The sequence below is a fragment of the Ranitomeya imitator genome, chromosome 7 (genome assembly GCF_032444005.1).
Source record: "Ranitomeya imitator isolate aRanImi1 chromosome 7, aRanImi1.pri, whole genome shotgun sequence".
Classification (NCBI taxonomy): domain Eukaryota; kingdom Metazoa; phylum Chordata; class Amphibia; order Anura; family Dendrobatidae; genus Ranitomeya; species Ranitomeya imitator.
The window spans coordinates 4,411,387-4,425,615 of NC_091288.1; the positions used below are offsets into that span (position 1 = coordinate 4,411,387).

General features: G+C 53.3%; 1 protein-coding gene across 1 annotated transcript in view; it reads left to right on the top strand.

The window, feature by feature from the left end:
* Positions 1 to 5,343: 5,343 nt before the first annotated feature.
* The window catches only part of PARP14 (poly(ADP-ribose) polymerase family member 14), a 78,346-nt gene continuing 69,460 nt past the window's right edge, over positions 5,344 to 14,229 (top strand). The window contains exons 1-2 of the mRNA XM_069732566.1: positions 5,344 to 5,575; positions 8,056 to 8,177. Of these exons, the coding sequence (XP_069588667.1) occupies positions 5,386 to 5,575; positions 8,056 to 8,177 (312 nt within the window). The 5' untranslated portion in view covers positions 5,344 to 5,385. The remainder of the gene's footprint in view (positions 5,576 to 8,055; positions 8,178 to 14,229) is intronic.

Below are 14,229 nucleotides of genomic sequence, written 5' to 3' on the forward strand. Positions count from 1 at the left end.
ATTTTTCCTACTGTTCAAAAGCGATTTTGCTCTTCCTATTTCGTGTATTTCCTATTCGGCGTGCTTTGGCATGAAAGACTGCAACCGTATATTGTGTATGGAGGTAGCCGCTCCTGGTCTGCCCCTACTCACGAGGCTGAAGTGGGTTTCTTATTCGACAGTTTCTTATTCGACAATTTTTTCTTTTCTGTTTTTTATAGGTTTAACAACAAAAAATAATCATCAGAATAATAACAGACAATGCAGCGAGGAGCCCTGATGTGAATACGCTTAAAAAAAGGCTACAAAAACAATAAAACTGGCACAAAAATGGGCATCAAAGTGGGCACCAAAGAGCGCTGAAGAAAGGGTTAAATGCCTTTGGGCCACTGATCTCACAATGCAGACATATACAACAGGGCGCCCCACATCCAAACCAGTTATTTCCAGCCTGGCCCAAATGGGTTCTGGGCATCAGAACTGGCATCAAAGTGGGCAGTCACTTTTGACCATTTGAATAACATGTTTTTAAGGAGTTAAATGCCTTTGGGCCACTGATCTGATACATAAAATACACGTCCTGCATCAAACCCAGGTCCCTCCAGCCTGGCCCAAATGGGTTCTGGGCACCAGAACAGGCATCAAAGTGGGCAAACAGCCCATTTTCTCAGATATGAATAAATAACTGATGTTTTTAAGGGGTTAAATGCCCTTGGGCCACTGATCTGACACTTAAAATACACAAACAGTTATGCTGTAAGAATCAGGCTGCACTCAGATGTCACCCGAGTGCAGTCCTATAGTGAGTGTGATGATTCACAGGAGGAAAATGGGAAGTGGACCCTCTAGACCGTGACGACGAACCCCTCACGGACGAGCTGACCAGATAGACCGCCCCCTATACAGGGAGAGTTAGGGGCAGGCCCGCGAGGGACTATCGCCACGGAAGCTGAAGGACCGGGACGGGAGAAGACCAAGATGAGGCGGGGATAGTAGGACCACAGAGTAATGCTATAGAATCAGGCTGCACTCAGATGACATCCGAGTGCAGTCCTTTAATAGAGAGTACTGCAGAGACACAGGACTGATGGGAAAACTGCACCAGTACAGGGACTGGCGAAGGAACTGAGGAAACACAGAAGCTAGCAGGATCCAGGAAAGACAGGAACTGCAGAGACACAGGATAAACCCAAAGTCAGAGGGAAAACGAACTTCACAGAGACTTAGAGCGGCCAGGAACCAATGATAACCAGGCACAGAGGGACGGCAGGAAGCAGTTTAAAGGGAACCTGTCACCCCATTTTTTCAGATTGAGATATAAATATTGTTAAATAGGGCCTGCGCTGTGCGTTACTATAGTGTATGTAGTGTACCCCGATTCCCCACCTATGCTGCGAAATACATTACCAAAGTCGCCGTTTTCGCCTGTCAATCAGGCTGGTCAGGTCAGGTGGGCGTGGCGACCTCGCTCTTTTCTTCCCCAGCTTTCCGTTGGTGGCGTAGTGGTGTGCGCATGTCCAAGTGCCGAATCCACTGCGCGCAGGTGAAGAAAAAGCGCGCGATCTGCGCTATTACCCCCTGTCATCGGTGGGGGCGGCCATCTTCCTGAGGCCGCGCAGATGGAGTGCTCTGCTGCTTCAGGAAAATGGCCGCGGGATGCCGCGCGTGCGCAGATAGAGATCACGGTGGCCATTTTCCTGAAGCCCCGTGCAGCAGAGCACTCCATCTGCGCACGCGCAGCCTCAGGAAGATGGCCGCCCCCATCGATGACAAGGGTAATAGCGCAGATCGCGCGCTTTTTCTTCACCTGCGCGCAGTGGATTCGTCACTGCGACATGCGCACACCACTACGCCACCAACGGAAAGCTGGGGAAGAAAAGAGCGATGTCACCACGCCCACCTGACCAGCCTGATTGACAGGCGAAAACGGCGACTTTGGTAATGTATTTCTCAGCATAGGTGGGGAATCGGGGTACACTACATACACTATAGTAACGCACAGCGCAGGCCCCATTTCACAGTATTCATATCTCAATCTGAAAAAATGGGGTGACAGGTTCCCTTTAAATACCTACAGGCAGGGTAGCAGTTCCAGGTAACAGACCTCCAGTACCATAGAGAGGACAATAAGGAGAACCGAACTCAGGGTATTAGTCCTCCAGGACCATAGAGGAGACAGAAGATCAGAAGTGCACACGTGCAGCACTGAACCTGGTATGCGCACGCACGCACGCACGAGAAGCAGAGGCCGGGAGCGAGCGCGGAGAAAGAGACGCTGACTGGGGAGGCGGCAGCAACGGTATGACAACAGTGATGCCCTGTATCAATCCCTGGTTCCTCCAGCCTGGCCCAAATGGGTTCTGGGCATCAGAAATGGCATCAAATTGGGCAAACAGCCCATTTTCACAGATTTGAATAAGTAACTGATGTTTTTAAGGGGTTAAATGCCTTTGGGCCACTGATACGACACTTAAAATACACAGATAGTGATGCCCTGCATCAAACAACCCAGCTCCCTCCAGCCTGGTCCAAATGGGTTCTGGGCACCAACACTGGCATCAAAATGGGCAAACTTTGATGCCAGTTCTGGTGCCCAGAACCCATTTGGACCAGGCTGAAGGGACCTGGGTTTGACGCATGGCATCACTATCTGTGTATTTTAAGTGTCAGATCAGTGGCCCAAAGGCATTTAACCCCTTAAAAACATCAGTTACCTATTCAAATTGCGAAAATTGACTGCCCACTTTGATGCCAGTTCTGGTGCCCAGAACCCATTTGGGCTAGGCTGGAGATAGCTGGTTTTGATGTAGGGCGCCCTGTTCTATATGTCTGCATTGTGAGATCAGTGGCCCAAAGGCATTTAACCCTTTCTTCAGCGCTCTTTGGTGCCCATTTTTGTGCCAGTTTTATTGATTTTGTAGCCGTTTTTTAGTGTATTCACATCAGGGCTCCTCGCTGCATTGTCTGTTATTATTGTGATGATTATTTTTTGTTGTCAAACAAACAAAAAAGAAAAAATAGCCGAATAAGAAACTGACGAATAAGAAACCAACTTCATCCTCGTGATTTTACCTCACATCGGGCATAGTGCTATTGTCTGTAGGTTTCTCTGGTATCAGCCTGTTATGAGACGCAAGCACTGCCTATAGACGCCATGTCCACCCAGGAGTGATCGTCAGAGGTGGCACACGAGCCTTTCCTCCACCGGCGTTATTGTGGGCACACGAGCCTTTCCTCCTCCGGTGTTATTGTTGGCACACGAGCCTTTCCTCCTCCGGTGTTATTGTGGGCACATGAGCCTTTCCTCCTCCGGCGTTATTGTGGGCACACGAGCCTTTCCTCCTCCGGTGTTATTGTTGGCACACGAGCCTTTCCTCCTCCGGTGTTATTGTTGGCACACGAGCCTTTCCTCCTCCGGTGTTATTGTGGGCACATGAGCCTTTCCTCCTCCGGCGTTATTGTGGGCACACGAGCCTTTCCTCCTCCGGTGTTACTGTTGGCACACGAGCCTTTCCTCCTCCGGTGTTATTGTGGGCACACGAGCCTTTCCTCCTCCGGCGTTATTGTGGGCACACGAGCCTTTCCTCCACCGGCGTTATTGTGGGCACACGAGCCTTTCCTCCTCCGGTGTTATTGTTGGCACACGAGCCTTTCCTCCTCCGGTGTTATTGTGGGCACATGAGCCTTTCCTCCTCCGGCGTTATTGTGGGCACACGAGCCTTTCCTCCGCCGGCGTTATTGTGGGCACACGAGCCTTTCCTCCCAGGCGTTATTGTGGGCACACGAGCCTTTCCTCCGCTGGCGTTATTGTGGGCACACGAGCCTTTCCTCCGCTGGTGTTATTGTGGGCACACGAGCCTTTCCTCCGCCGGCGTTATTGTGGGCACACGAGCCTTTCCTCCGCTGGCGTTATTGTGGGCACACGAGCCTTTCCTCCTCCGGCGTTATTGTGGGCACACGAGCCTTTCCTCCGCTGGCGTTATTGTGGGCACACGAGCCTTTCCTCCGCCGGCGTTATTGTGGGCACACGAGCCTTTCCTCCGCCGGTGTTATTGTGGGCACACGAGCCTTTCCTCCGCCGGTGTTATTGTGGGCACACGAGCCTTTCCTCCTCCGGCGTTATTGTGGGCACACGAGCCTTTCCTCCGCTGGCGTTATTGTGGGCACACGAGCCTTTCCTCCGCTGGCGTTATTGTGGGCACACGAGCCTTTCCTCCGCTGGCGTTATTGTGGGCACACGAGCCTTTCCTCCTCCGGCGTTATTGTGGGCACACGAGCCTTTCCTCCGCTGGCGTTATTGTGGGCACACGAGCCTTTCCTCCTCCGGCGTTATTGTGGGCACACGAGCCTTTCCTCCGCTGGCGTTATTGTGGGCACACGAGCCTTTCCTCCGCTGGCGTTATTGTGGGCACACGAGCCTTTCCTCCGCTGGCGTTATTGTGGGCACACGAGCCTTTCCTCCTCCGGCGTTATTGTGGGCACACGAGCCTTTCCTCCGCTGGCGTTATTGTGGGCACACGAGCCTTTCCTCCGCCGGCGTTATTGTGGGCACACGAGCCTTTCCTCCGCCGGTGTTATTGTGGGCACACGAGCCTTTCCTCCGCCGGTGTTATTGTGGGCACACGAGCCTTTCCTCCACCGGCGTTATTGTGGGCACACGAGCCTTTCCTCCGCCGGCGTTATTGTGGGCACACGAGCCTTTCCTCCTCCGGCGTTATTGTGGGCACACGAGCCTTTCCTCCGCCGGCGTTATTGTGGGCACACGAGCCTTTCCTCCGCCGGCGTTATTGTGGGCACACGAGCCTTTCCTCCGCCGGTGTTATTGTGGGCACACGAGCCTTTCCTCCGCTGGCGTTATTGTGGGCACACGAGCCTTTCCTCCGCTGGCGTTATTGTGGGCACACGAGCCTTTCCTCCGCTGGCGTTATTGTGGGCACACGAGCCTTTCCTCCGCCGGCGTTATTGTGGGCACACGAGCCTTTCCTCCGCCGGTGTTATTGTGGGCACACGAGCCTTTCCTCCGCTGGCGTTATTGTGGGCACACGAGCCTTTCCTCCGCTGGCGTTATTGTGGGCACACGAGCCTTTCCTCCGCTGGCGTTATTGTGGGCACACGAGCCTTTCCTCCGCTGGCGTTATTGTGGGCACACGAGCCTTTCCTCCGCCGGCGTTATTGTGGGCACACGAGCCTTTCCTCCTCCGGCGTTATTGTGGGCAGCATTCCTCGGCCTCAGTTGTGCGATCGTCGGCCGATGGCCGGGATCGTCTGCAGCGGCTGGGAGTGACGGTCCCTGTGACGGCGGCTCGGAGGTGGAGACAGGCGCTCGTGTTTATAAGAAATGAAAGTGAAAGCGCAGCCGGGAGATTCCGGATCCTGCAGCCGCCGCCGCCGCCATCATTCCGCACCATGGCGGACCGCTCCTACCAGTTCCCCCTGTCCGTAAAGTGGGACGAGGACCCCAACAGCCTGAAGCAGCTGAAGAACAAACTTCTGCTGTATTTCCAGAGCAAGAGGAAATCTAATGGAGGAGAATGTGAGATCCGGGAGGAGGACGGCAGCCGGGGGTATATCCTGATACACTTCAGGGAGGAGGAGGGTAAGTGCCCGGGGTCAGAGAGGAGGAGGAGGGTAAGTGCCCGGGGTCAGGGAGGAGAAGGAGGGTAAGTGCCCGGGGTCAGGGAGGAGGAGGGTAAGTGCCCGGGGTCAGGGAGGAGGAGGAGGGTAAGTGCCCGGGGTCAGAGAGGAGGAGGAGGGTAAGTGCCCGGGGTCAGGGAGGAGGAGGAGGGTAAGTGCCCGGGGTCAGGTAGGAGGAGGAGGGTAAGTGCCCGGGGTCAGGGAGGAGGAGGAGGGTAAGTGCCCGGGGTCAGGGAGGAGGAGGAGGGTAAGTGCCCGGGGTCAGGGAGGAGGAGGAGGGTAAGTGCCCGGGGTCAGGGAGGAGGAGGAGGGTAAGTGCCCGGGGTCAGGTAGGAGGAGGAGGGTAAGTGCCCGGGGTCAGGGAGGAGGAGGAGGGTAAGTGCCCGGGGTCAGGGAGGAGGAGGAGGGTAAGTGCCCGGGGTCAGGGAGGAGAAGGAGGGTAAGTGCCCGGGGTCAGGGAGGAGGCGGGTAAGTGCCCGGGGTCAGGGAGGAGGAGGAGGGTAAGTGCCCGGGGTCAGGGAGGAGGAGGAGGGTAAGTGCCCGGGGTCAGGGAGGAGGAGGAGGGTAAGTGCCCGGGGTCAGGGAGGAGGAGGAGGGTAAGTGCCCGGGGTCAGGGAGGAGAAGGAGGGTAAGTGTCCGGGGTCAGGGAGGAGGAGGAGGGTAAGTGCCCGGGGTCAGAGAGGAGAAGGAGGGTAAGTGCCCGGGGTCAGGGAGGAGGAGGAGGGTAAGTGCCCGGGGTCAGGGAGGAGGAGGAGGGTGAGTGCCCGGGGTCAGGGAGGAGGAGGAGGGTAAGTGCCCGGGGTCAGGGAGGAGGAGGAGGGTAAGTGCCCGGGGTCAGGGAGGAGGGTAAGTGCCCGGGGTCAGGGAGGAGAAGGAGGGTAAGTGCCCGGGGTCAGAGAGGAGGAGGAGGGTAAGTGCCCGGGGTCAGGGAGGAGGAGGAGGGTAAGTGCCCGGGGTCAGGGAGGAGGAGGAGGGTAAGTGCCCGGGGTCAGGGAGGAGGAGGAGGGTAAGTGCCCGGGGTCAGGGAGGAGGAGGAGGGTAAGTGCCCGGGGTCAGGGAGGAGGAGGAGGGTAAGTGCCCGGGGTCAGGGAGGAGAAGGAGGGTAAGTGTCCGGGGTCAGGGAGGAGGAGGAGGGTAAGTGCCCGGGGTCAGGGAGGAGGAGGAGGGTAAGTGCCCGGGGTCAGAGAGGAGAAGGAGGGTAAGTGCCCGGGGTCACGGAGGAGGAGGAGGGTAAGTGCCCGGGGTCAGGGAGGAGAAGGAGGGTAAGTGCCCAGGGTCAGGGAGGAGAAGGAGGGTAAGTGCCCGGGGTCAGGGAGGAGGAGGAGGGTAAGTGCCCGGGGTCAGGGAGGAGGAGGAGGGTAAGTGCCTGGGGTCAGGGAGGAGAAGGAGGGTAAGTGCCCGGGGTCAGGGAGGAGAAGGAGGGTAAGTGCCCGGGGTCAGAGAGGAGAAGGAGGGTAAGTGCCCGGGGTCAGGGAGGAGGGTAAGTGCCCGGGGTCAGGGAGGAGGGTAAGTGCCCGGGGTCAGGGAGGAGGAGGAGGGTAAGTGCCCGGGGTCAGGGAGGAGGAGGAGGGTAAGTGCCCGGGGTCAGGGAGGAGAAGGAGGGTAAGTGTCCGGGGTCAGGGAGGAGGAGGAGGGTAAGTGCCCGGGGTCAGAGAGGTGAAGGAGGGTAAGTGTCCGGGGTCAGGGAGGAGGAGGAGGGTAAGTGCCCGGGGTCAGAGAGGAGAAGGAGGGTAAGTGCCCGGGGTCAGGGAGGAGGAGGAGGGTAAGTGCCCGGGGTCAGGGAGGAGGAGGAGGGTAAGTGCCCGGGGTCAGGGAGGAGGAGGAGGGTAAGTGCCCGGGGTCAGAGAGGAGGAGGAGGGTAAGTGCCCGGGGTCAGGGAGGAGGGTAAGTGTCCGGGGTCAGGGAGGAGGAGGGTAAGTGCCCGGGGTCAGGGAGGGGGAGGAGAGTAAGTGCCCGGGGTCAGGGAGGAGGAGGAGGGTAAGTGCCCGGGGTCAGGGAGGAGGGTAAGTGCCCGTGGTCAGGGAGGAGGAGGAGGGTAAGTGCCCGGGGTCAGGGAGGAGGGTAAGTGCCCGGGGTCAGAGAGGAGGAGGAGGGTAAGTGCCCGGGGTCAGGGAGGAGGGTAAGTGTCCGGGGTCAGGGAGGAGGAGGAGAGTAAGTGCACGGGGTCAGGGAGGAGGAGGAGGGTAAGTGCCCGGGGTCAGGGAGGAGGGTAAGTGCCCGTGGTCAGGGAGGAGGAGGAGGGTAAGTGCCCGGGGTCAGGGAGGAGGTTGTGTTGTATTGGTATATTGCGGTTGTATTATTTCGCACTCGCGCAGCTTTATAACATTACCGCAGTGACATCACGTTGTGATACTCCCCTTCTCCGTCTGTCTGCCGTCTCGGTGTATTATTGCGGTTGTATTTCGCACTCGCGCAGCTTTATAACATTACTGTGTTCTCCAGTTCGGGATCAGGTGTTACAGAAGGAAACTCACGAGCTGAATCTACCAGGTGGCAAGAAGCTGAAGCTGGCAGTGATGTCGGTGGCGGCAGTGAGCGGCGGCACAGCGCACCACGTGTCAGCAGTAAGTGCCTCAGGGAGTGGCGGCATCAATCATCAGGACAGGGGGGGGGGAATGTTCTGTTGTGTTCAGGGCGAAACTGATAAAAACAAGCAATAAAACGTAGCGCAGCTGGGACAAGGCGTCAGTCACCGCCCCACTGTGGCTGCGGCATGGGCCTAGAAATGGATACTAGCGGCAAATGCCTGTAGGTCGGGGGGCACGAGGCCAGTTATGAAGTGTCGCCCCCTGATCACTGCCATCTGAGGCTGATCACTGTCAGTACATGATCCAGCGACAGTACAATGTGACCCCCGTACGGTGGGCTCACAGGTGGCGGTGGGATCTGTCCGCTGTGTTGTTTGAGCACTTTATGATGCTGTTATTGCTGCACTGTGTAATGCTATTATAGGAGAACTGTATGGGGGCTTTATTTCAGCCCTCCATGTAGCATCATGTGAGCACTGTATGGTGGTATTATTTCTACATGTTATGGCCCTGTATGGCTGCATTTGATCAGTGCAAGGTGGTATTGTGTATGTGCACTGTATAGTAATGCATGGTATTATTTGGACACTATGGTACAATATGGAGGTCGTATTTGAGCACTGTATGGAGGTCGTATTTGAGCACTGTATGGAGGTCGTATTTGAGCACTGTATGGAGGTCGTATTTGAGCACTGTATGGAGGTCGTATTTGAGCACTGTATGGAGGTAGTATTTGAGCACTGTATGGAGGTAGTATTTGAGCACTGTATGGAGGTCGTATTTGAGCACTGTATGGAGGTAGTATTTGAGCACTGTATGGAGGTAGTATTTGAGCACGGTATGGAGGTAGTATTTGAGCACTGTATGGAGGTCATATTTGAGCACTGTATGGAGGTAGTATTTGAGCACGGTATGGAGGTAGTATTTGAGCACTGTATGGAGGTAGTATTTGAGCACTGTATGGAGGTAGTATTTGAGCACTGTATGGAGGTAGTATTTGAGCACTGTATGGAGGTCGTATTTGAGCACTGTATGGAGGTAATATTTGAGCACTGTATGGAGGTAGTATTTGAGCACGGTATGGAGGTAGTATTTGAGCACGGTATGGATGTAGTATTTGAGAACTGTATGGAGGTAGTATTTGAGCACTGTATTTAGGTAGTATTTGAGCACTGTATGGAGGTAGTATTTGAGCACTGTATGGAGGTAGTATTTGAGCACTGTATGGAGGTCGTATTTGAGCACGGTATGGAGGTAGTATTTGAGCACTGTATGGAGGTAGTATTTGAGCATGGTATGGAGGTAGTATTTGAGCACGGTATGGAGGTAGTATTTGAGCACTGTATGGAGGTAGTATTTGAGCACTGTATGGAGGTAGTATTTGAGCACTGTATGGAGGTAGTATTTGAGCACTGTATGGAGGTCGTATTTGAGCACGGTATGGAGGTAGTATTTGAGCACTGTATGGAGGTAGTATTTGAGCACTGTATGGAGGTAGTATTTGAGCACGGTATGGAGGTAGTATTTGAGCACGGTATGGAGGTAGTATTTGAGCACTGTATGGAGGTAGTATTTGAGCACTGTATGAAGGTAGTATTTGAGCACGGTATGGAGGTAGTATTTGAGCACGGTATGGAGGTAGTATTTGAGCACGGTATGGAGATAGTATTTGAGCACTGTATGGAGGTAGTATTTGAGCACTGTATGGAGGTAGTATTTGAGCACTGGTGATATTATTTAAGGACTGTATGGTAGTGTAATATAAGCTTCACATAATGGTATTATTTGAGCAATGTATATCGGTATAATTTTATTTGTGTGGTACTGATTGATGTATTGTTTGAGCAGCATATTGTGGTATTATTTAGACACCATGTGGTAAAATATGGTGGTATTGTTTGACCAGTTTGTGGTTTTATTTGGGGACTGTATTGTAGTATTATTTTATCACTGTGTGACAGTTTTGTTACAGCGCTACATGGTACTGTATAGTGGTATTATTTGAGCGTTGCATGGTATTGTATGGAAGTATTATGTTGGCACTGAATGGTGATTATAATTGAGCACTGTGTGATCATATGATTTTGAGCACATCCTATTTGAGCACTTGAATGTGATATTCCCTCAGTACTGTGTGGTGGTATTATAGATTCAGTGTATGGTGTTATTATTTCAGGACTCTCTGATATTATTTGAGCACTATATGGCAGTGTTATGAGAACACTGTAGGGTGGTAGTGGTATTATGTTAGCACCATATGGTGGTGCTATTTGACCAGTGTATGGTGCTCTGATTGGAGAACGCTATGGTTAGTGTACTTCAGCACTGTATGGCAGTATTATTTCAGCACCGTATGGTGGTCATATGTTCTGGCATTGCTGCTCCGCACTATACTGGTATTTACTGATATTAAATCATGATGTCAAACCCCCCAGATTAAAGCTTCACAGAACGAGGGATTTATCCCATGATCTGAGCTGATGATATTTCTGCGGCTCATCCGAATGTCTCCCCCGAACACAGAGACATTCACAACCCAGAAATACCGTAATCATAATCCTCCAATCATTGTCACTATCATAAAAATATGTAATGGTGACAGAGAGACAGTCAATGGTGTCCGATGTCTCCACGCGTTTCTCCATTCCTCAGACTCCTCAGGAGACATAACTGATAGCGGAAGAATAAACCCAATTAGCCCGAACCCTATAAAGCGTTGTGGCCCCGTCTGGCCCATTGATCACCGTGACCTCCCGCCTCTTGTGTCTTCATCGGCTCAATTCTCGCTCATTATTCTACTTCAGACCCCACAAGCCCCCGCTGACACCTCGTGATATGCTGGTCGTGCCGCAATCTGCGGTCAGTGATGCTGCTCTGCGTCATTCATGGATGTTACAGATATAATTGCAAATTTATAAACCGTCCTATGGTTATCATAGTGAATGCTGGGAAACAGTCTGCAGGAATGTCCATATTAAACTAAGGATATGTGCACAATGGCGCTGTCATACTGATTGAATACATACATTTAGTGGAAAAATCTGCAACCTGGTTTTCGTTAAATCCGTACGATACCTTTAGTTTTCATCCTCTTTGTGCTTCACACCTGTGGGTCGCACCTGTGGGCAGGACCTGTGGGCCTCACTGTGGGCAGCACCTGTGGGTAGGACCTGTGGGCCACACCTATCGGTCGCACCTGTGGGACGCACCTGTGGGCAGCACCTATGGGTCACACCTGTGGGCAGCACCTGTGGGTAGGACCTGTGGGCCACACCTATCGGTCGCACCTGTGGGACGCACCTGTGGGCAGCACCTATGGGTCACACCTGTGGGCAGCACCTGTGGGTAGGACCTGTGGGCCACACCTATGGGTCACACCTGTGAGCCGCACCTGTGGGTAGGACCTGCGGGCCGCACCTGTGGGCAGCACCTGTGGGTAGGACCTGTGGGCCTCACTGTGGGCAGCACCTGTGGGTAGGACCTGTGGGCCACACCTATGGGTCACACCTGTGGGACGCACCTGTGGGCAGCACCTATGGGTCACACCTGTGGGCAGCACCTGTGGGTAGGACCTGTGGGCCACACCTATGGGTCGCACCTGTGGGTAGGACCTGCGTGCCACACCTATGGGTCACACCTGTGGGCAGCACCTGTGGGTAGGACCTGTGGGCCACACCTATGGGTCACACCTGTGAGCCGCACCTGTGGGTAGGACCTGCGGGCCGCACCTGTGGGTCTTCGGCTCAGCCACGGCCCCTCTGCTGCCTCTGAGTCCATCATCTTGGTTATATAAACCTTGTGCTGGCGCTGTCCTAGCTGTGGATGGCGCTCTCGCAGATTCAGCTGGTGGTGGTCTTCAGGCACCGGCGCATACGCAGATTGGCCTCCAGCAGTCTTCAGGAAAATGTCGCCGGAGGTGTGCAGAATGAGATTTTGGTTCATCATTGGTCTCATTTTGCGGTTGCACCCCGGGCTCAGCAACATTTTTCTTGAAGACCAAAGGATTTTAAGTAGTGGTGAGCGAGTATACTCATTGCTCGGGCGGTCTCCGAGTATTTGTGACTGCTCGGAGATTTAGTTTTCCAGGACATCCCTCCTGACAGCACCACGAGGTGGTTGTCCTTCATATCCTTGATAGGGACAGGAAACACAGAAGAGGTTAAATGGCCCCTCCCCAGCTCCAGAGGACCCTGGGCTGCAGCTGCTGCGCAGCGCCCTTCGGGCGGGCGTCCACGATGCTGGTTCCGGCGATGCGGCGCCACTGTAGGTGGCTGGAAAGCTGCCGCTCGCCGGGTCGGCGTTTCCCTCCAGTACAGCGCCATGACACCGGAAGTCACGCGGTGACGATTTCCGGGGGCGGCGCTGAGGATTGCAGACCGGTGGGCTCCTGGAGGGGGCGCGGTTTCTACTGAGGATCCAAGAGCAGAATGCATTCCACAGGGCGCATGCGCTGTCAGAAGCGACAGCAAGGATCCGGTGGGCACCGGTGCTCAGGAAGGATATAATGGAACTAGAGAGAGTACAAAGGAGGGCAACAAAATTAATAAAGGGGATGGGAGAACTACAATACCCAGATAGATTAGCGAAATTAGGATTATTTAGTCTAGAAAAAAGACGACTGAGGGGCGATCTAATAACCATGTATAAGTATATAAGGGGACAATACAAATATCTCGCGGAGGATCTGTTTATACCAAGGAAGGTGACGGGCACAAGGGGGCATTCTTTGCGTCTGGAGGAGAGAAGGTTTTTCCACCAACATAGAAGAGGATTCTTTACTGTTAGGGCAGTGAGAATCTGGAATTGCTTGCCTGAGGAGGTGGTGATGGCGAACTCAGTCGAGGGGTTCAAGAGAGGCCTGGATGTCTTCCTGGAGCAGAACAATATTGTATCATACAATTATTAGGTTCTGTAGAAGGACGTAGATCTGGGGATTTATTATGATGGAATATAGGCTGAACTGGATGGACAAATGTCTTTTTTCGGCCTTACTAACTATGTTACTATGTTACTATGATCCAAATGAGCAGCAGCTGTGATCGGAAGGAGGACGAATCAGATGTCTTGAAGACGGGTAAGACAGACTACTTAAGACAGTCAGCTGACAGCACTCACTGGCCCAGTAAGATGGAGAGTGTTAGCCGTGCTGACGTCCAGTCCGAATCTCCCTTGGATCACGTGAGTGAGCTACAATAACATCTTCCCAGCCAGGCTACATACAGATAGCTATAGGACCTTCCTTTCCGTATCTTTTTTAGGATAAGGAAAAGACTAAATGCTCCACGACAGCGGTCAAAAGGAAATCTAATAAGTGCCCATTGTGCGCCACAAGACCTCCAGCCGCATACGACAAGAAGTTGTGCGAGTCATGCATCGCCAAACTGCTCAAACAGGAGCAATCATCCTTATTGGATAATATACGCACCATGATCAGAGAGGAGGTTCAGGCCACTATATCTACTACTGAACCGCCCCAAGTTCCCTCCCCTAAAAGACCCAGATGGAGCATGGATCCAAGCTCCGAGGAAGAAGTATTGGGCTACTCTGATCTAAACTCAGCGGAAGGCGAAACCTCCTCGGTACTTCTTTCCGGCGATCGTAAAAGATATTTATTTTCTTCTAAAGACACGGACACCTTGGTACAGGCAGTCCGAAACACCATGAAAGTGGAAGAATCCACGGAGCCAAAGACAGTCCAGGACGAGATGTTCAGAGGACTAAGGGCCCGAAGAGACAGGGTCTTCCCCATGAATAATCACATATCAGCAATAATATTAGAAGAATGGGAAGATGTGAGGAAAAAACTTATAGTCCCAAAGGACTTTAAATTCCGACTTCCCTTTAATCCTGAGGATACTAAGACGTGGGAAACGGTTCCGAAAATTGACATACCAGTAGCCAGAGTGTCAAAGGAAACAGCCGTCCCATTTGAAGATTCCTCGGGCCTTAAGGACCTCCTTAAAAAATCATGGGAAGCTTCAGCAGCAATTATGAAAGCTAATGTAGCTGCAACCTCAGTAGCCAGGTCAATGTGTATCTGGGTTGAGGAGTTTGAAACCCAAATAAAAAATAGAACTCCCCGAGAGGA